Below are 22,032 nucleotides of genomic sequence, written 5' to 3'. Positions count from 1 at the left end.
ATTAAAGAAGCCGGTAGGAAAAAAGTTTCAGCAATCCTCCCAGCTCGGAGCTAGATCCAAACAACCAGGAGAATTGATTAGGTTGTCAGAGTGGATTAAGCCCAGCAGAGACTCCAGACACCCCAAAGCAGCCTTGGCATCCTCAAAGACTTCAAAGGCTGAGGAGGTGGAGCGACAACAAAGAGACGGCTCCTGCAAATCGCATTCCCCGGATCTGTGGGGAGCTGCCAGGCCATCTGAGATTGAATACTCGGTTGAGTGGAAATATCCGTCTGCAGCCCATAGCCAATCAATTGACTATTTAGCAGAAAGGTTTGAAGAGCTAGAAGTGAGGACCTCAGAACAGCTCCTGCCAAGAGAGGCCCCCAGCCTCCCTTTCGCAGAGCTAACAGCAACCCCTGGAGTTCCCTGCTAGGGCCTCCAGTCCCACAGAGGAAGAGAACCTAGGGCCCCCGCAGCAGTGGGGATTATGGCAACCTCCACAGAAGGAGGGGCAGCAACCTCTGGGCCTAAATCAGCTAATAGAGGCCTTGCAACAGCTTGTGGTGATGCAGAAGCCTGGGGAGTAACAACTAGTTGGAGGATGACAACTCCATGGAGGCTGGTCACCACCCCCGAGCACCAAGCAACCACTGAGGGGCCCGCAATTGAGAGGTGCCACAGCACTTAAGGCTAACACGTCTCCTAGTAGATCAGCAGCAGAGGGCGCCACAATTCCCTTCAGTCCAAATCCATAGTAGACAACAGCAACCCCCATTTATCCAACAACCATTGAGGGGCCTACAGCAGCAGGTAGCACCATGACTTCCCACCGGCCGACAGCAGCCTCCCCTCAGACAACCACAGCAAGGGGAGCAGCAGGCCCCAAACGTGCAACCCCTGGGCATACAGCAGCACCAATGGGGTAGCCCTGGCAGCCGTTGAATCAACAACCAGGATGGGGCCAGCAGCAACTGGGGGAACAACAGCAGTGGGGCCCCTGGCAGCCATTCAACCAACAACCAGGGTGGGGCCAGCAGCAATGGGGGCCCCAGCAACCAATGATGAGCCCACCCTTCAGAGCAACCTTCAATGGAGAAACTGTTTTTTCCCCTCAACCAACTATGCTCTCACTTGAATCGCTGGGCCTATCTCTACCTGGACCCAGGTGCTATGGTCGATGTGATTGCATCCAATCTAGAGGGAGAAGCATCTGAATGGTTAAATAATTTATTTAATGAGCAAGCCCCTAAATTGGAGGACCCCCACCTTTTCCTCCTAGGGCTGAGAGAAATATTTGAGGACCCATCCATTGCCCTCAAAGCAGAAGAACAAATTCACAAGATAAAACAAGCTGGCCGGCCTGCCCTGGAATACGTGTGGGAGTTTTGCAAGATTGCCGGTCGGATAGAGAGATGGCCTGAGCAATCCATAATTCATCATTTTAGAGAAAGGTTAGATGACCATCTTTCTCAGGCATGCATCTACTGAGCTGTGCCTGACCAGCTGCAAGAATGGTATCAGGCAATGGTGAAATCAGATGTCCAGCTCGCCCGCTATAAGAGCTTCTCCCACCTGAAGCTGCACCAAAGCTACCACCCCACCCACCCCCCTGAAAACCTCCAACTAATGCTACTGCCGAAAGACCTAGGCCACCTACAGGCCCACCAATCAAGTGTTTCCGATGTGGACAGCAGGGACATCGAGCAGCGAACTGCCCAGTTCCCTACCCGCAACAGCAGAGTAGACTGGAACCAGCAACGAGAAGACCTGCACAGCAGCCACCAAGAGAAAAGTCCAACTGGGCTACCCAGGAGCCCATTGCCCAGGTTACATCCCCCACCCAAGAGGACGCTGGCCCGACTGGACCCGCCCCCACTCTACCCAGCTTTGACAACAACGATGAAGGGGAAAGCGACCCGATGGTGAGTCGACATGTCCCACCTTTTTCATTGCCTGCTAAACTCATAATCCCTAAATCAGGGGCACAAGTAGGCTTGAAAGTACTAGTCAATACTGGCTGCTCCTGATGCATCATTAGCCTGTCATGTGCCCTGAGACTGGGCATACGGGCTAAGCCGTTCTTCAAACCTATGAGGTTTGCGCAAGCCGATGGCTCCCTAATGGGAGGGACATTAGTCATGCAATTAACAGAGCCCTTACACCTAGAAATAGGTGAGCACTGGGAGTTTATTCGCTTCCTGGTGGCTCCAAAAATGACTGAGACTGTGATCCTAGGACTAGCCTGACTAGGCAAATGGAAGCCATTTATCTGGTGGGAGAAAGGAATGAGAACTGTGAGACTACCCATAGGGCCCGATCCCCCCATTGATTCAACAGATATTACAGGAGATTTTAGCCCATGCAATAAGTGAGCACACATGGCTGCCTTACGGCCACCAGGCGAGCCACTTATCCCCAATGAGTACCGGGACCTAGCGGAGGCATTTAGTGAGAAAGAATGCGATACCTTGCCTCCTTCACCAGCCCAATGAACTGTTTTGTTTTGTTTTTATTGAAAAGTTTTAACATACAGTTTATCTTTAACAGTCCCCCCTCCCCCTCCCCCCTCCCTACCCCTCCCCCCCTCCCCCCCCCGACTTCCCAGAGCTAAATACAAGGTATAGAAAAAAAACAATCATAAACAACCATATGCTAACAACCATAAACTCTAAAATCCATCACTCTCTAGCTTATACAGGATAATACAAACCTTAATGATATTAAATATATATAGAAAAGAAAAAAGAAAAAAAAGGAAATAAAGAAAGAAAAAGCGAAGGAAGACTTATTCAAATGCTACATGAAACTTCTTAACCCTATATTTGTTCTGGATGTACTCAACCCATTTTCTCCATTCCATAATATAACGTTCTTGCGAGTGATCTTTCAAGTAAGCCGAAATCTTTGCCATCTCTGCCAGGTCGGAAACCTTTAAAGTCCATTCTTCTATAGTCGGCAATTCCTCTTTCTTCCAATACTGACCTATTAAAAGTCTTGCTGCCGTGATTAAATTCAACATCAGCTTAGTGTCCACAACCGTAGCCTCTGTAATTATTCCCAACAAGAAGAGTTGCGGACAAAACTTTATCCTTTGCTTGAAAATCTTCTGCATATGCCACCAAATTTTTATCCAGAAGGCCTTAACCTTTTTACAAGTCCACCATACATGAAAACAGCCCAATGAACTGTTGCAAGGGGCCAAACTTTCCCGACCAAGAATGTACGCTATGTCCCCCCTTGAAATGGAGGAGATGCAGAGATATGTGGATACAAACCTAGCGAGGGGATTCATCGAACGGGCCAGGTCTACCGTGGGAGCACGTTTTATTCAAAGAAAAAAAAGATGTGTCTCTTTGTCTCTGCATGGACTATAAGGGTCTTAATGTTGTGTGTGGAAAATAAATACCCTCTCCCCTCTCCTGAAAGACTTACTAACCCATCTGGTGAAGGGGAGTGTCTTCACTAAATTGGACCTGAGAGAAGCATATTACTGAGTGAGAATAAAGGAGGGAGATGAATAGAAAATGGCCTTCAACTGCCCCTTGGGAAGCTACCAGTTCAAAGTCATGAGATTTGGACTGCAGGGGGCCCCAGCCGTATTTATGCAGTTGATTAATGAGGTCCTACACGATCATTTATACAAAGGGGTTCTGGTGTATCTTGATGACATCCTAATATACAGTATGAATATGACTGACCACATAAGACTGGTCAGAGAAGTGTTAAAGAAACTATTGAATGCCAAACTTTATGTCAGATTGTTAAAATGTGAATTTCACCAAACCCGATTAGATTATCTTGGCTATAGCATTTCCAATGAGGGCATTGAAATGGACCCAGCCAAAGTGAAAGCTATAATTGAATGGCAGCCCCCAAGGACTCGAAAAACAGCTCCAGAGCTTCCTAGGGTTTGCCAACTTCTACCATCAATTTATTCCTTCTTTTGCTGAGATTGTTCTACCCCTTACAGTACTACTCAAAACGGGTAAGGGAGGGGGAAAACTGCAACCTGGCCAACCACTAGCATGGACTATGAGTTGCCAGTCAGGTTTTGAGAATTTAAAAGGACTATTTGCTGCTGAACTGATTCTAAAGCACCCCTGCCCAGGGTAGCCCCTCGTAATTCTAGCTGACGGCAGCGATGTGGCAGTTGGAGCTTTATTACTGCAAAAGAGTAAAAGTGGGGTCCTGCAACCTTGTGCCTACAACTCTAAGAAATTCATGGAAAGCGAGAGAAGATGGACAGTCTGGGAGAAGGAGGCCTTCACAATTAGGTCGGGACTATTAAACTGGCGACACTATTTAGAAGGGAGCAAGGTGCCTTTTAAAGTATGAAAAGATCACAAAAATTTAGAGGCACTAAAAACTCCTCGTAAATTGTCCCCAAAGCGAATGCGATGGGCACAGTACTTTAACTGTTTTAATTTTACTCTAAAGTACATACCAGGAAGAAAAAACTTCCTAGCTGATGCACTATCGAGATTGCCCTAGTACAAAAGTGAACGCGAAGAAGTTAATGAGGCAATTATCTCCAGTCCACAAACTGCTGCCCAACTCACGCCTCACAGGACCCCTAATCCTGATGACCCCGGAGTAAAGAAAATAAAATAAGAACTCCTCACCGATCAATGGTTCAAAGACAATCAGACATCCCTAACATGCAGGGATGGTCTGGCTTACAAGGGGAGGAAATTGTACTTGCCTGAAGCTCTCCGTCTTAATGCTCTCAAACACAGCCATGATGTCAAACAGGCTGGACACTTTGGATATATAAAAACTCTACATCTCATTCGCCGGCAATTTTGATGGCCGGGACTAAAACGAGACGTGGAAAACTATGTCAGGAGTTGTACTGTATGTGCCACCATGAAAAGAATCCCAGGGAAAACTCCTGGGTTACTGCAAACGGTGGCCGACCCTTCTCAACCATGGGAAGAAATAGCTATGGATTTTATAGACCTACCTGACAATAGAAGAAATACTGTCATCTGGACTGTGATATACCTGTTTTCAAAACAGGCTCATTTTATCACCTGCAAAAGACTCCCATTGGCCCAACGCCTGACTAAGTTGTTCCTAAAACCTATCTACTGGCTACATGGCGCCCCTAAGTGAATAATTTCAGAGGGGTGCAGTTCACAGCGAAATTTTGGAGGAATTTTCTTAAATTAATTGGATCACCTCAAGCCTATCAACTGCTTTTTACCCGGCTACTAATGGGCCCGCAGAATCCACCAACAAAATGGTCAAACAATATCTTCGATGCTACGTTTCTTACCAACAAACAAACTGGACCAACCTCCTCCCTTTTGCAGAGGTGGCTTACAATAACTCAGTACACAGCAGCACCGGCAACACTCCTTTCCGGATAGCCACAGGGAAAGAATTCAACCTCATATCGGAATACCCTCAGTTGCCCTTCACTTCCCAGACTCTTGATCAATGTGAAGGATTGGGAAGAAGTTTGAAAAAACACAAAGATGGCCTTAAAAAAAGACTTTTGAGACCTACAAAAAGCAGGCTGATAAAAAGAGAGCTCCCCAAAGGACATTCCAAGTTGGGGAAAAGGTTTATTTGTCAACCAAATACTTACGTCTTAAACTACCCAACAAGAAATTAGGACAGAAATTTTTGGGGCCTTTCCCCATTGTGAGAATCATCATCCCGGTCACAGTAGAATTGAAACTCCCCACCGGGAAAATTTACTCAGTGTTCCATTGTAGCTTACTGAAACCTTTTTGGGCCTTCACTTTAAGACCTCCCCATAAGAAGGTACCTGGACCCCTCGTAATAGCGGGTCAGACCCATTATGAAGTGAAACTTATTCTTGACTCTAGAATTTTTAAGAGAAAATTGCAGTACCCAGTACAATGGAAGGGATACCCATTGTCTGAAGCCATTTGGGCGAAATCTGGCAATGTGAAAGCTGACAGACTTATCAAAAAGTTTTATGAGAAACACCCCAACAAACCCAAAGCCAGGTCCTAATTTTTTTTTGTTTACATTGCAGTATCTATCCTTTTTGTAAGGGGGACTGGATGTCAACGCTGCTAATATTGAATTTATTTAGTTATTTATTTAATTTGTATACCGCCCTTCTCCCGAAGGACTCAGGGCGGTGAACAGGGCAATACATAATAAAAAACAAGGTACAAAAATTAAAACGTAATTAAACAACAATGCCCATAATAAATTAATACAGATTAAAAGGTTAAGATCAATTTATAAAACCTGACCCCATCCCATCAGGCCAGGCCAGCTTGTTCAAAGAGGTAGGTTTTAAGATCGCGCCGGAAGGAGCGGAGATCAGGCGCCATCCGGAGCTCGACCGGAAGATGGTTCCATAAATCTGGCGCGCCCACAGAGAACGCCCTCCCCCTGGGGGCCACCAGTCGGCATTCTTTGACCGGTGGCACCCTGAGGAGGCCCTCTCTGTGGGAGCGTACTGGGCGGAGGGAAGTTGACGCCGGCCGCAGGTGCTCCCCAAGGTATTCCGGACCCTTGCCATGTAGGGCTTTGTAGGTCATTACTAACACCTTGAATCTCACCCGGAAGACAACTGGAAGCCAATGCAGCTCGTGGAGCAGAGGTGTGACATGGGAGTGTCAGGAAACTCCCAACACAACTCTCGCGGCTGCATTCTGTACCAGTTGGAGCCTCCGAGGTCTTCAAGGGTAGCCCCATGTAGAGAGCGTTGCAGTAGTCAAGACGAGAGGTCACGAGCGCATGAGTGACCGTACGTAGAGCATCCCGGTCTAGATAGGGCCGCAACTGGCGCACCAGGCAAACCTGGGCGAAGGCCCCCCCCTAGTCACAGCTACTATATGGTCTTCTAGGGAAAGCTGTGAATCTAGGACTCCCAAGTTGCGAGCCCTATCTACGAGGGGTAATAACTCACCCCCCATAACGAGGGGTGGAATATCCTGAATATCCCAAGATGCCGGTACGCACAGCCACTCAGTCTTGTCAGGGTTGAGTCGAAGCCTGTTCCTCCCCATCCAGACCCGAACCGCCTCCAGGCAACGGGACATCACGTCGAGGGCATCACTGGGGTGGTTTGGGGTCGAAATGAAAAGCTGGGTATCATCAGCATACTTATGATACCCAACTCCAAAACCACGAATGATCTCACCCAGCGGTTTCATGTAGATGTTGAACAGGAGAGGCGAGAGGACTGAGCCCTGAGGGACTCCACAAACGAGAGGCCTCGCGGTCGACCTCTGCCCCCCTGCCAACACCGACTGCGAGCGTCCCAGGAGATAGGAGGAGAACCACTGAATGACCGTGCCTCCCACTCCCAGTCCCCTGAGGCGCCGCAGCAGGATACCATGGTCGATGGTATCGAAAGCCGCTGAGAGGTCTAATAGGACTAGGACAGAGGAATATCCCCTGTCCCGAGCCTTCCAGAGATCATTCACCAGCGTGACCAATGCCGTCTCCATGCTGTACCCGGGCCTGAAGCCCGATTGGTACGGGTCTAGATAATCCGCTTCATCCAGAACTAGAGGGAGCTGATGCGCCACCACACTCTCAACAACCTTCGCAAGAAAGCGAAGGTTGGAGACCGGACGGAAGTTATTCAACACAGCTGGGTCCAAGGCAGGCTTCTTGAGGAGAGGTCTCACCACCGCCTCTTTCAAGGCGGCGGGGAAACTACCCTCACTCAAAGATGCAGATATAACCGCCTGGAACCAGCCTCGTGTCCCCTCCCGGGCTGCATAAACCAGCCAGGAAGGGCACGGGTCCAATAAACATGTGGTGGAGCTCAGCCTCCCCATAATCCTGTCCACTTCCTCCGGAGTTACAGGATCGAACTCCTCCCAGATAACATTGACAAGACCACCCGTGTCCTGATCGTCCGACTCTGCCCAGTCGGAGTCCAAACCGGTCCGAATCCGAGCGATTTTGTCCGACAGATGTTGACTAAACTCCTCGGCACACCCCTGCAAGGGTTCCTCACTCACCTCCTGATTAAGGAGGGAGCGGGTCACCCTAAACAGGGCGGCCGGGCGATTATCTGCAGACGCGATGAGGGTAGCGAAGTAATTAGACCTCGCCACCCTCATCGCTGCGAGATAAGACCTAATATGGGTTCTTAGTCACAATCTGTCGGATTCAGATCGGCTGGACCTCCAACCGCTCTCTAGGCCCCGTCTGCGACGCTTCATCTCCCGGAGCTCCGCGGAGAACCATGGAGCCCACTGGGATCTGCGCCGGGTCAGGGGCCGCAAGGGTACAACTCGGTCAAGTGCCTCCGTGGCCGTACTTTCCCAGGCTTCCACTAAGGCATCTGCCGAGCTATGAGCAGAGGAGGCAGGTGGGGACCCCAGCGCTGCCTGGAACCTCTCAGGGTCCATTAAGCGCCTGGGGCGGAACCATCTAGTTGGCTCAGCACCCCCACGGTGGGGAGTGGCAAAACGGAAGACCAGCCGCAGGAGATGATGATCGGTCCATGACAGGGGCATAACAATTGGGGAGCCCCCACCAAGATCATCTAACCACCGTCCAGATAGAAAAACCAAATCCAGGGTGTGACCTCCCACATGAGTCGGTCCATGAATTACTTGCATCAGGTCCATGGCCGTCATGGAAGCCATGAACTCCCGAGCTAACTCAGATGATCCTCCCAGGGATGGTAGATTGAAGTCACCCAAAACCATGAGTTTGGGGAACTCAATCACCAGCCCCGAGAGGATATCAAGAAGCTCAGGCAGGGCTGCCGCTGCGCGACTAGGCGAAAGGTACACCAGCAGCAAGCCCAACTGCGCCCTAGGACCACACCTCAGTAAGAGAGATTCACATCCGACTATCTGAAGAACGGTGGCCTCCCGCGGACATAAGGTCTCCCTCATAACCACAGCCACTCCCCCACCCCTACCCTGAGTCCGAGGCCGGTGTAGCACCTGGAAGCCTGGTGGGCAAAGATCAACCAGGGGGATACCACCCTCTGGGCCCAACCAGGTCTCCGTGATGCAAGCCAGGTCCGCATGCTCACCCTCGACCAGAATGTTCTTGCTTTGACAAAAGATGAAGAAGCAGCTATTTCAAATTTAAAATTTATGTGTTACTTTAGAGCTAGAATCAGTTGTTCCTGGAGGGGGGAAGGAGGAAGAATGTCTTTCAAGGCTTTTTTGAAATAAGAGAAGATAAGAACTTGGCGGGTTGTCTAACAGAAGGGAAAACTGACCCTTCAAACTAATTGGAGAATGTGATTAATGACAGCAATGAAAAGGAGGAGAATTGTGTTTAATATATTGTGCTAACGGGAGGGGAATTCAGATTCAAGCTTCCCTAGCAAGCTTTGCTGATGTTATAGGGCTCTAATAAAAGACTTTTAAGGTAAACAATGCCTCAGAGTCCTTTGAAAAGCTCATTCTGTCAGAAACATGATACAATCTATTAGGGAGAAAATAAAAATGAAATTATGAAATTTATAGCAACTCAATAAAATCCTCTAATGGAAAATAAACAAAAGAAAAATTAATACTCCTGCAGACTATATGGTGTAATTGTCTCTCTTTCTCTCGCTCTGTGTATGTATATACAGTGTATATGTAGAGAAACTACATATCAGAAACAATATCAAAGGCCATAATGTTTAAATAACTGCACACATTCCCCCAAAAAAGAAGTATTATGTAATAGTTTTAGCTCAAAATTATTAGTATTCCTGAGGCACAAACTGTGGCAAACATTTCTTCCTAGCTTCTTTGGAATTTCCAGTTTCCAATTGATTCCAGCCTTTAATCAGATGCTCAAGAAAAATGTTCCTTATCTCCTTTTTCTCTACAAAAGGGAAGATGCTGGGGGACATTCCTGCTATAGGCTAAGGCACAGGTCAGCAACCCGCGGCTCCGGAGCCGCATGCGGCTCTTTGAGCCGGCCCATGCGGCTCCCAGGCTTCCTCCCTCTTGAAAAAAAAAATGGTACTAAAAAAACTTAATCAATTTAAACTTCTCACAAAAAAACTTGAAAAGTTTAAATTGATTGGTTGGTTTGTGGGACCGCCCACAAACCGTTTGTGGGCTACCAACAAACCTTTGTTTTTTTACTGGCAGAGTGGAGGAAGAGAGGAAGAAGTAAAGCGTAAGTAGATCTGCTTCTTCCCCCCCCGTTCCCTCTCGTCGCCGGGGCTAGCAGCCCCGACGAGCAAGAAGGCGCGCTTCGCCCGCCCGCCCCCCCGTTGGCTCCTCGTCGCCGGGGCTGAGAGCCCCGCCGAGCGAAAGCCGCGCTTCGCCCGCCCAACCCCCGTTGGCTCCTCGTCGCCGGGGCTGAGAGCCCCGGCAAGCGAAAGGCGCCTGCCAGCCCCGCCGAGCGAAAGGCGCCTGCCCGCCCCCCGGTGCCTCCTCGTCGCCGGGGCTGAGAGCCCCGCCGAGCGAAAGCCGCGCTTCGCCCGCCCGCCCCCCGTTGGCTCCTCTCGTCGCCAGGGCTGTGCGCGCTTCCCCCCTTCCCTCTCGTCGCCGGGGCTGTGCGCGCTTCCCCCCTTCCCTCTCGTCGCCGGGGCTGTGCGCGCTTCCCCACCTTCCCTCTCGTCGCCGGGGCTGTGCGCGCTTCCCCCCTTCCCTCTCGTCGCCGGGGCTGTGCGCGCTTCCCCACCTTCCCTCTCGTCGCCGGGGCTGTGCACGCTTCCCCCCTTCCCTCTCGTCGCCGGGGCTGTGCGCGCTTCCCCACCTTCCCTCTCGTCGCCGGGGCTTGCAAAACGGCGGATCCAGCCTCTGCCGGCGGCTTGCAAAACGGCGGATCCAGCCTCTGCCGGCGGCTTGCAAAACGGCGGATCCAGCCTCTGCCGGCGGCTTGCAAAACGGCGGATCGAGCCTCTGCCGGCAGACACGCTTGCAGAACGGCGGATCGAGCCTCTGCCGCCAGCAGAGGCTCGATCCGCCATTCTCCAAGCGTGTCTGCCGGCAGAGGCTCGATCCGCCGTTTTGCAAGCCGCCGGCAGAGGCTGGATCCGCTGGTGCACGTTTTGCCGCTCTCGCCCGGTGGAGAAAAGGGGGCAGCGGGAGCCTCTGGGTGCCCAAGCCACGCCGGAGGGTCTCCAACCTGTGTGTGTGTGTGTGTGTGTGTGTGTGTGTGTGTGTGTGTGGCGGGGGGGAAAATCAAATTGGATCTTTTTATTGATGTATCCTACTTTTATTCGGTATTAGGTTTTTATGGATCAATTATGAACACCCGGGGTCCCTTTGCGACTTACGGGCGAAATATCTAACTTCAGAGCCATCCTCTCCAGCTGCGGTGGCCCGGGGGAGGGCAGCGCGGGGCTGTAGGTACTCAAGATAGTTGGGGGGGATCCAACCTGCCGCGGGGGGTGGGAGTGGGACTTTAGTCACGGACGGCGAGAGGAACCTTCTGAAGGGGAAGCGGGAACAAAGAGAAGATGAGGGTGGAGCGATCGGGGAGCCGGTAACTCAAGTTCCCCGAGTGGCTTTCAGCACTGGAGAAAATGCAAAATCGCTCGAGACCAAACTCGAAGGAATCAGCTGCCGGTGGGAGCGAGGCGATCCGTGTGGTCCCGTGACAGCCAGTCGGGCAAGCAACGCAAAGAGCGGCAGGGCTTTATTTTTGCACCGTGGAGCTCCCCCTCCCCCCCAAACTCCCCCTCCCTCCCCCTCACTTCCCAGAGCTGAATAGAAGGCAGAGGCTCGATCCGCCATTCTGCAAGCGTGTCTGCCGGCAGAGGCTGGATCCGCCGTTTTGCAAGCCGCCGGCAGAGGCTGGATCCGCCGTTTTGCAAGCCCCGGCGACGAGAGGGAAGGTGGGGAAGCGCGCACAGCCCCGGCGACGAGAGGGAAGGGGGGGAAGCGCGCACAGCCCCGGCGACGAGAGGGAAGGGGGGGAAGCGCGCTCTGGATCCGCACTCTGCAAGCCTCTGCCGCCGGCAGAGGCTCGATCCGCCATTCTGCAAGCGTGTCTGCCGGCAGAGGCTCGATCCGCCGTTTTGCAAGCCGCCGGCAGAGGCTGGATCCGCCGTTTTGGAAGCCTCCGCCGCCCCATTCTCTCAATGGGAGGCTTGCTTCGGCTGCTTTTCTTTTGGCAGAGCCATCCATACTGGAGGTGGATGGGGGCAGGGCTGGTGCACGTTTTGCTTTGTTTTGCGCATGCGCGTGCGTGCATGCACGCGCGCGCACATTTTACGGCTCCCACTTTTTTGTGTTTGTGACGGAACCGGTTCTGAGTGGCTCTTTGCCTTTTTCCGGTTGCCGACCCCTGGGCTAAGGTAAGGTTTGAAACAAAGTAATATTAATTGAACATTTTGCAGTCTATGTGACAGTTAACAATTCAGAATATCATAAAAGCAGATTGGTTTTGCAACACCACTAATCTCTAAATGTTATATAAAAAATATCTGCCGCTATAAAAACTCCTGTGATTCAACTTAGTGTTTTCAAGAAATATTAGCTTTTTAATCCTCAAAACACATTTATATAGGTAGCTCTTAACCATAACGGAGCCTGCCCATTATAGTTGTAAGTTGTGACAGTCATCCTATGGGTCACACTATGACCGTTTTTTGCAGTGGTCATTAAGCAAATTGCCAGGGTAGTTATATGAGTATGTTTGTAAAGCAAAATCTTTAAGTAAACCCATTGTTTGCTATGGGCATTTTGCTCAAAACTGGAATAATACACATACCATTCTATAGCAAAACACGTTTTGATCATTTGATTTTTCTGCAAAATATATGAAATACATCATATTGAAATATCATCAATTTTGTGCAATTCACTATAAGATTACAATAAAACTGTTCTTAAAGATTGTATTAAAGCATGTGATGTTATAAAAGCATTCTACCAACTCTAATTATAGGTGGATGAACATAATTATTTCCTTACCCAAATTCCCCCTGGAAACCTTCCAACTCATCCTTTTGCTCAGCTAGAGTAGATTCCAAATCCAAGTAGGTACCATTGTGAGACAACTGCAGTGCACAATCATCAAGCTGAAAAAGAATTTAACAATTTAGAAATCATTGTTGCAATGATAACACTTCGATCCAGCAAACCAACTTACATTAATACTACAAAGTTAGGAAAAATGAAATTTTTACATTTTTAGTTTGCGCTCTACACGATCTACTCCTCTCTGCAAATAATTTTTAAAAATGGTAAATTAGAAAGATTGGGATAATTATGATTTCTACCATAGGGGCTATGTGTTTTAACTGCTATTTAAGATACCTTTTGTTTTTAAATCAACACTTATTCATACAAATAAAATATTCTAGCATGTGTGTTAACATATAATGGTCTCAAAAGTTTATGAGGCCTTCTTAAATGAAAAATGCAAATAGAACAGGGGTGTCAAATTGCCGGCCCACAGGCCAGATGCGTCACGCCAAAACCATCCCACTCCATTGCTGGCAATGAGAAAAAAGTCGCGATATGTCGTGACACGTCATGTGACGTCGCAAGTTTGACACCTGTGAAATAGAGGAAAACAACAAAATGGAAAAGAATAGGGAGGTTTTCAAGAAAACTGGAGATTATCAAGGAGAATGTTTCGTGCAAAGATGGGCACGACAAAGCACAAAAATGACAGGGACCTAACAGAAGCAAGCAGAGGAGATTAAGAAGAGGTGGCAAGAGTACACAGAAGAACTATATAAGAAAAATCTTAATATCCCTGACAACCACGATTGGTGTAGTGATCGCTGACCTTGAGCCAGACAAACTGAAGCACGAAGTCAAGTGGGCTTTAGGAAATATTGCCATGGGGGGGGGGGGAGGGCTTCTTGCCTGGAGATAGGCTGTTACATAAAGGGAGCTCGCATTGGATTCGCTCCCTGCATAGTCATGTAGGCTGAGATGCTTAGTTGCCACTTTCTTGCTTCCAGATTGAGCTGCTATAATTTATTTAGGAAACTGGTATTTTACAGTTCCTCAATTACCAAGATTTTGGTGACCAGCAACTTGAACCAGCATCCCAAAATACATTGCTAGTCACTGCTGCTATTGAAGCAGTGAGGTTCTATTACCCAATTTAATTATATTATGTTTTTATCATGTTTTATGAGAAAATATTCAATAATGTTTATTAATAATGATTTTAATATTTTAAAGAAAAAGATGGATCCAAGAAACTACAGACCAATTAGCCTGACATCAATACCTGGGAAGATTCTGGAAAAGATAATCAAGCAACAGATCTGAGAATATCTAGAAACAAACAAAACTATTACTAGAAGCACCTTGGGTTTGTCAAAAATAGATCATACCAGACAAACCCAATTGCATTCTTTGACAAAATGACTAAATTAGTGGATTGGGAAATACTGTGGACATAATTTAGTCAGACTTCAGTAAGGCATTTGACGAAGTAGACCTCAGCCTATTTCTTGGTAAAATAGAAAAATTTGGCACAGGCAATACCACCACCAGAAGGATTTCCAACTGGCTGTCCAACTACACTTAACATGTAGTACTCAACTGAGTTACCTCTAAACGGAGGGAGCCATTTACTGGGGTACTTCAACGTTCTGTCTTAGGCCCATTACTCTTCAACCACAAACAGAACAAAACAGGAGAATAGAATAACAGAGTTGGAAAGTACCTTGGAGGTCTTCCAGTCCAACCCCCTACTAAGGCAGGAAACCCTATACCATTTCTGGCAAATGGTTGTCCAATCTTTTCTTAAAAACTTCCAGTGTTGAAGCATTCACAACTTCTGGAGGCAAGATGTTCCACTGGTTAATTGTTCTGTCAGGAAACTTCTTCTTAGTTCTAGGTTGCTTCTCTCCTTGATTAGTTTCCATGCATTGCTTCTTGCCCTGCACTCAGGTGCTTTGGAGAATAGCTTGACACCCTCTTCTTTGTGGCAACCCCTGAGATACTGGAACACTATTATCATGTCACCCCCTAGCCCCGTGGTGGCGAACCTATAGCACGTGTGCCACAGGTGGCACACAGAGCCCTCTCTGTGGGCATGCACGCCATTGCCCCAGTCCTAGGCCTTCAGTCCTATCCATCAGCAACCTGCATCAATACCCGCGCAGGGTAAGGTTGCCAAGCCCACCCCTGCCTCTCCCCAGCGTTTTTTTTACTAACCTGCCTTTCAGCTGTATTTCATTTCTCTGTTCGCTTCTCAGCCTTCGCCACGTTTGTGGGACTATCGGTAAAAAAAAAGTTCCATCAAACTTTCTAACTTCTTGCGAGATCTCAAGAAGTTAGAAAGTCTGATGAACTTTGTTTTAACTGATAGTCCCACAAACATGCGGCGAAGGCTGAGAAGTGAACAAAGAAATGGAATGCAGCTGAAAGGCAGGTTAGTAAAAAAAAACACTTGTTCAAAATTGGTTTCAATATACTCAGCTACGGGCCAGGTGGAAAGAAGACCAGAAAATTGGTTTTACAATGACTGATGAAAATTTGATAAAACAAATTAGAAATCAGGGTCCCGCACATATCAAACGGATATATCTTGCATTGATAGAAATTGACTCAGAAACAGAGCTTGTTAAAGATTGTATGATTAAATGGGCCCAAAATATTCAAGAAGTAGTTACAATGGATACATGGGAAAGGATTTGGGTGAGGAACGTAAAATTTACACAAGCTCAAAATCTAAGAGAGAATTTTTACAAAATGTTTTATAGATGGCATCTAGATCCCAAAAAGCTTGCAAGTATGTATCCGAATTATCAGCCTAAATGTTGGAGGTGCGGTGACGAAGACGCAACATATTTTCACATATGGTGGACTTGTAAAAAGGTTAAGGCTTTTTGGATAAAAGTCTGGTGGAGCATGCAGAAGATTTTTAAACAGAGGATAAAGTTTTGTCCGCAACTTTTTTTGTTGGGAATAATTACAGATGCTACAGTTGTGGACACTAAGTTGATGTTGAATTTAATTACGGCAGCAAGACTCTTAATAGGTCAGTATTGGAAGAAGGAGGAACTGCCGACTATAGGAGAATGGACTTTAAAGGTTTCTGACCTGGCAGAGATGGCAAAGATATCGGCCTATTTGAAAGATCATTCGCAAGAACGTTATATTATGGAGTGGAGAAAATGGATTGAGTATATCCAGAACAAATATGGGACTAAAAAGTTTCATGTAGCATTTGAATAAGTCTTCCCTTCTTTTCTCTTTTTTTTCTCTTTTTTTATATATTTTATATTAATAGTGTTTGTAGTTATCCTATATGAGCTAGAGAGTGATAGATTTTAGAGTTTACGGTTGTTAGCATATGGTTGTTTATGATTCTTTTTTTTGTTTTTTATACCTTGTATTTAGCTCTGGGAAGTCGGGGGGGGGAGGGGGGAGGGGTAAGGAGGGAGGGATAGGGGAGGGGTAGGGGGGTTTGTTAAAGATAAAATGTATGATAAAACTTTTCAATTAAAAAAAAAAACACTTGGAGGAGGTGAGTGCATTTGGGCAGGTGCAGGTGCAGAAACCTTACCCTGCATGGTGGCGGGAGGGTGAGGCACATGCTCTTCTCATGCCAGGCCAGCCCCTGCAGCCCCAGGGAGGCCATGCTGGGCGGTGGTGGGTAGGGCATTGAGGTGGGGGCTGGCAGGCTGACCAAAGCAGCAGGTGGAGTGCGGAGGCTCAGGGAGGGAGGGCTTGGGTTGCAGTTTGGGCACTCGGTCTCTAAAAGGTTCGCCATCACTGCCCTAGCCCTTCTTTTCATTAAACTAGACAGACAAACCCAATTCCAGCAACTGTTCTTTATGTTTTAGCCTCCAGACTCCTAATCAACTTTATTGCTCTTCTTTGCACTCTAGAGTCCCAAAGTCTTTTTTTTTTGTAAATTGTTTAGTACTTCTTCAACAATGTGTTGTCTGAGTTTATCAGTCTCTAATACAAATTTAATTCCTAATCCTTTATTCTTTTCTCCAGCCATTGATAAAACAAGTCCCAAGTCTGATAGTATTCTGTTGCTTCTTTTTCTTTCAACCTCATAGTAAGTCTGTCCATTTTGGCACATTCTAGTATTTTTTAAATTATTTCTTCCTCTGATGGTATTCCTTTTTCCAATATTATGCAAATATGATTCTTGCTACTGTTATCACATGTAAAATCAAATATATACTTTATCAATCTTTTCTAGCCTAATACCTAATAAAAAAAGTTTGGGTTTAACATCTACATGTTTTTCCAACATCTTTTCTAGCCAAGTATGTATTTTTTCCAGTATCTCTTTGCTTTAACACATGTCCACCATACATGATAATAAGTACTTGACTTATGTTTACATTTCCAACATCTATCTGACATATTTTTAAACATTTTTGCCAATCTTGCTGGTGGCAAGTGCCATGTATAAAACATTTTATCTAAATTTTCTTTATAAGAAGCTGCCATTGTCAGTTTATAATTTCTTTCCCACAAGTTTTGCCATTTTTATAATTCTATGTTATATCTAAAGTTCTTTGCCCATGTTATCATTGTTTCTTTAACTTGTTCATCTTCCATTTTCAAATTCACTAAAATTTTATAGATTTATAGCCTAGAACTGTATTGGCAGCTGCAGCACCCTGTAGGCTTATATTTAAGTGATTGTCCACTAGGACTCCAAGATCCCTCTCAGTTACTACTATTGAGCAAGGTACCATCTATACAATACCTGTGCATGTGGTTTTTCTTGCCTAAATGTAGAACCTTACTTTTTTCACCACTGAATTTCATTTTGTTAGATAGAAACCCATTGTTCAACTCTGTCAAAATCCTTCTGTATCTTAAGCCTATCTTCTAGAGTGTTGTCTATGTTGAATTTAATTATGGCAGCAAGACTTTTAGTAGCGCAATATTGGAAGAAGGAGGAACATAGAAGAGTGGACTTTGAAAGTTTCAAACTTGGCGGAAATGGCAAAGATTTCAGCATATTTGAAAGAACAATCGCAACAGAGATACATTGTGGAATGGAGAAGATGGATCAAATATATTCAGAATAAATATGGGACTAAAATGTTTTATTTAGCATTTGAATAAGTATTAGTTTTATATGATGTATTATTAGTTATTCATTATTTGTTAGTAATTTAGTTATGTTTTGTTGTTGTTGTTGTTAGTTGCGAAGTCGTGTCCGACCCATCGCGACCCTATGGACAACGTTCCTCCAGGCCTTCCTGTCCTCTACCATCTTCTGGAGTCCATTTAAGCTCACGCCTACTGCTTCAGTGACTCCATCCAGCCACCTCATTCTCTGTCGTCCCCTTCTTCTATTGCCCTCAATCTTTCCCAGCATTAGGCTCTTCTCCAGTGAGTCCTTCCTTCTCATTAGGTGGCCAAAGTATTTGAGTTTTAGCTTCAGGATCTGGCCTTCTAAAGAGCAGTCAGGGTTGATCTCCTCTAGGACTGACCGGTTTGATCGCCTTGCAGTCCAAGGAACTCGCAGGAGTCTTCTCCAGCACCACAGTTCAAAGGCTTCAATTCTTTGGCGCTCACCCTTTCTTATGGTCCAGCTTTCACTGCCATACATTGCAACTGGGAAGACCATAGCCTTGACTATACGCACTTTTGTTGACAGGGTGATGTCTCTGCTTTTTAGTGTGCTGTCTAGATTTGCCATTGCTTTACTCCCAAGGAGCAAGCGTCTTTTAATTTCTTGGCTACAGTCCCCATCTGCAGTGATCTTGGAGCCCAGGAAAATAAAATCTGTCACTACCTCCATTTCTTCCCCATCTATTTGCCAGGAATTGAGAGGGCCGGATGCCATGATCTTGGTTTTCTTAATGTTTAGTTTCAACCCAAGTTTTGCACTCTCCTTCTTCACTCGCAACAAGAGGCTCTTTAGTTCCTCTTCACTTTCTGCCATTAGAGTGGTATCATCTGCATATCTTAGGTTGTTGATGTTTCTTCCAGCAATCTTAATTCCAACTTTTGATTCATCTAGCCCTGCCTTTCTCATGATGTGCTCTGCATATAAGTTAAATAGGCAAGGCGACAGTATACAGCCTTGCCGGACTCCTTTCCCAATTTTGAACCAATCAGTGGTTCCGTGTCCAGTTCTCACTGTTGCTTCTTGGCCCACATATAGGTTTCTCAAGAGACAAATAAGATGGTCTGGTACGCCCATCTCTTTAAGGACTTGCCACAGTTTGTTATGATCCACACAATCAAAGGCTTTAGCATAGTCAATGAAGCAGAAGTAGATGTTTTTCTGGAACTCCCTAGCTTTCTCCATGATCCAGCGTATGTTGGCAATTTGATCTCTAGTTCCTCTGCCTCTTCGAAATCCTGCCTGTACTTCTGGTAGTTCTCGATCCACATACTGCTGGAGTCTAGCTTGTAGAATTTTAAGCATAACTTTACTAGCATGAGAAATGAGTGCAATGGTGCGATAGTTTGAACATTCTTTGGCACTGCCTTTCTTTGGAATTGGAATGTAAACTGATCTTTTCCAATCCTGTGGCCACTGTTGAGTTTTCCAAATTTGCTGGCAAATTGAGTGTAGCACTTTTACTTCATCGTCTTTTAAGATTTTGAATAGCTCAGCTGGAATACTGTCACCTCCACTAGCTTTGTTGTTGCTCAGCTTTTCTAAGGCCCACTTCACTTCACATTCTAGGATGTCTGGCTCAAGGTCAGTGACCACCTCATTGTGATTATCAGGGACGTTAAGCTCATTCTTTTATAGTTCTTCTGTGTAATTTTGCCACCTCTTCTTAATCTCTTCCGCCTGTGTTAGGTCCCTGCCATTTTGGTCCTTTATCATGCCCATTTTTGCATGAAATGTTCCTTTCATCTCTCCAATTTTCTTGAAAAGATCTCTGGTCCTCCCTATTCTATTGTTTTCTTCTATTTCTTTGCACTGTTCATTTAAGAAGGCATTCTTATCTCTTCTAGCTAGTCTCTGGAATTCTGCATTCAATTGGGCGTATCTTTCTTTTTCTCCCTTGCCTTTCGCTTCCCTCCTTTCCTCAGCTATTTGCAAAGCTTCCTCAGACAGCCATTTTGCTTTCTTGCATTTCCTTTTCTTTGGGATGGTTTTGGTTGCTACCTCTTGTACAATGTTGCGAACCTCTGTCCATAGTTCTTCAGGCACTCTGTCTATCAGATCTAATTCCTTAAATCTATTTGTCACCTCTACTGTATATTCAACAGGGATATGATTTAATTCATATCTGACTGGCCTAGCGCTTTTCCCTACTTTCTTTAATTTAAGCCTAAACTTTGCAACAAGAAGCTCATGGTCTGAGCCACAGTCAGCTCCTGGTCTTGTTTTTACTGACTGTATAGAGCTTCTCCATCTTTGGCTGCAGAGCATATAGTCAATCTGATTTCTGTGTTGACCGTCTGGTGATGTCCATGTGTAAAGCCGTCTCTTGGGTTGTTGGAAAAGAGTGTTTGCTATGACCATCGTATTCTCTTGACAAAATTCTATCAGCCTGTGCCCTGCTTCATTTTGTACTCCAAGGCCAAACTTGCCTGTTATTCCAGTTATCTTTTGGCTTCCTACTTTAGCATTCCAATCCCCCATGATGATAAGGACATCATTTTTTGGTGTTACTTCTATAAGGTGCTGTAGGGCTTCATAGAACCGGTCAATTTCATCCTTTTCAGCACTGGTGGTTGGGGCATAGACTTGGACTACTGTGATATTGAATGGTTTGCCTTGGATTTGAACTGAGATCATTCTGTCATTTTGAGGATTGTATCCCAGTATTGCTTTTCCTACTTTTTTATTGACTATGAAGGCTACTCCATTTCTTCTGAGGGATTCTTGCCCGCAGTAGTATACCTGATGGTCATCTGAATTAAATTCACCCATTCCTGTCCATTTTAGTTCGCTGATACCTAAGATGTCAATGTTCAGTCTTGTCATCTCTTGTTTGACCACGTCCAGCTTTCCTTGATTCATGGATCTTACATTCCAGGTTCCTATGGAGAAAAAATCTTTACAGCATCGGACTTTCCTTTCACCACCAGACATATCCACAGCTGAGCGTCCTTTCGACTTTGGCCCAGTCGCTTCATTCTTTCTGGCGCTACTAGTACTAGCCCTCTGCTCTTCCCCAGTAGCATATTGGACGCCTTCCGACCTGAGGGGCTCATCTTCCAGCGTCATATCGTTTTGCCTTTTGGTACTGTCCATAGGGTTTTCATGGCAAAGATACTGGAGTGGGTTGCCATTTCCTTCTCCAGTGGATCACGTTTTGTCAGAACTCTCTGCTATGACCTTTCCGTCTTGGGTGGCCCTGCACGGCATAGCTCATAGCTTCATTGAATTACGCAAGCCCCTTCGCCACGACAAGGCAGTAATCCATGAAGGGGTAGTTATGTTTAAGGGGAGTTAAAGTGCGATAGAATTTAATGTGTTTTTTTTAGTTTGTTAGCATATTTTAGTTTAAGTTTGTAAAGTTTATACCCTGTATTCAGCTCTGGGAAGTCGGGGGGGGGGGAGGGTAAGGGAGGGGAAGGGGGAGGGGAAGGGGAGGGAGGGAGTTTATGTTTTTAAAAATTTATCTTAAAACTTTTCAATAAAAAAAGATCCTTCTGTATCTTTTGGAATGTTGGCTATTCCTACCAGCTTGGTGTCATCTGCTAATTCCCCCTCTATCCCTCATCCAAATCACTGATGAAGATGTTAAAGAGTACTGGGCCTAACAGAAGGTACCCCATTGCATACTTCCCTCCATGTAGATGCAGTTCCATTGAGGACTACATGTTGAATGTGGTTGGTCAACCAGTTACCAATCTATCTGGTGGTGATGCTGTCTAACTCACATTTTTCTATCTTATCAAGTAGTAGGCTGTGAAGTTAAATGTCTTAATGAAGTCCAAGTAAATTATATCCACAAGCATTCTTCTGGTCCATTAATTTTGTCACCTTGTCAAAGAATGCAATATGTTTTGTCTGGCATGACCTGTTTTTGACAAAACCATGTTGGCTTTTTGTTATAACTTTGTTTGCTTCTAGGTGTTCACTGATTTGTTGTTTGATTATCTTTTCCAGAATCTTCCCAGGTATTGAGGTCAGGCTGATAGGTCTGTAGTTTTCTGGATCCATTTTTCCCCATTTTTTTGAAGACAGGAACTGCATCAGCTCTATTCCAGTCCTCTGGTAGTTCCCCAGTGCTCCGGGATCTTTGAAAGATATAGTTCT

At 46.1% G+C, this 22,032-nt stretch overlaps 1 protein-coding gene across 2 annotated transcripts in view; it reads right to left on the bottom strand.

Moving 5' to 3' along the window:
* Positions 1-22,032, bottom strand: part of FHOD3 (formin homology 2 domain containing 3) — a 370,562-nt gene that overhangs the window by 306,365 nt on the left and 42,165 nt on the right. For both annotated transcript variants that reach the window (XM_081344817.1, XM_081344818.1), the window contains exon 2: positions 12,819-12,925. In XM_081344817.1, the coding sequence (XP_081200943.1) occupies positions 12,819-12,925 (107 nt within the window). The remainder of the gene's footprint in view (positions 1-12,818; positions 12,926-22,032) is intronic.

Source organism: Vipera berus (assembly GCF_964194415.1).
Source record: "Vipera berus genome assembly, chromosome: Z".
Lineage (NCBI taxonomy): Eukaryota > Metazoa > Chordata > Lepidosauria > Squamata > Viperidae > Vipera > Vipera berus.
Note: the sequence above shows the minus strand (reverse complement) of the source record. Positions and strands in the feature narration are given on the sequence as shown.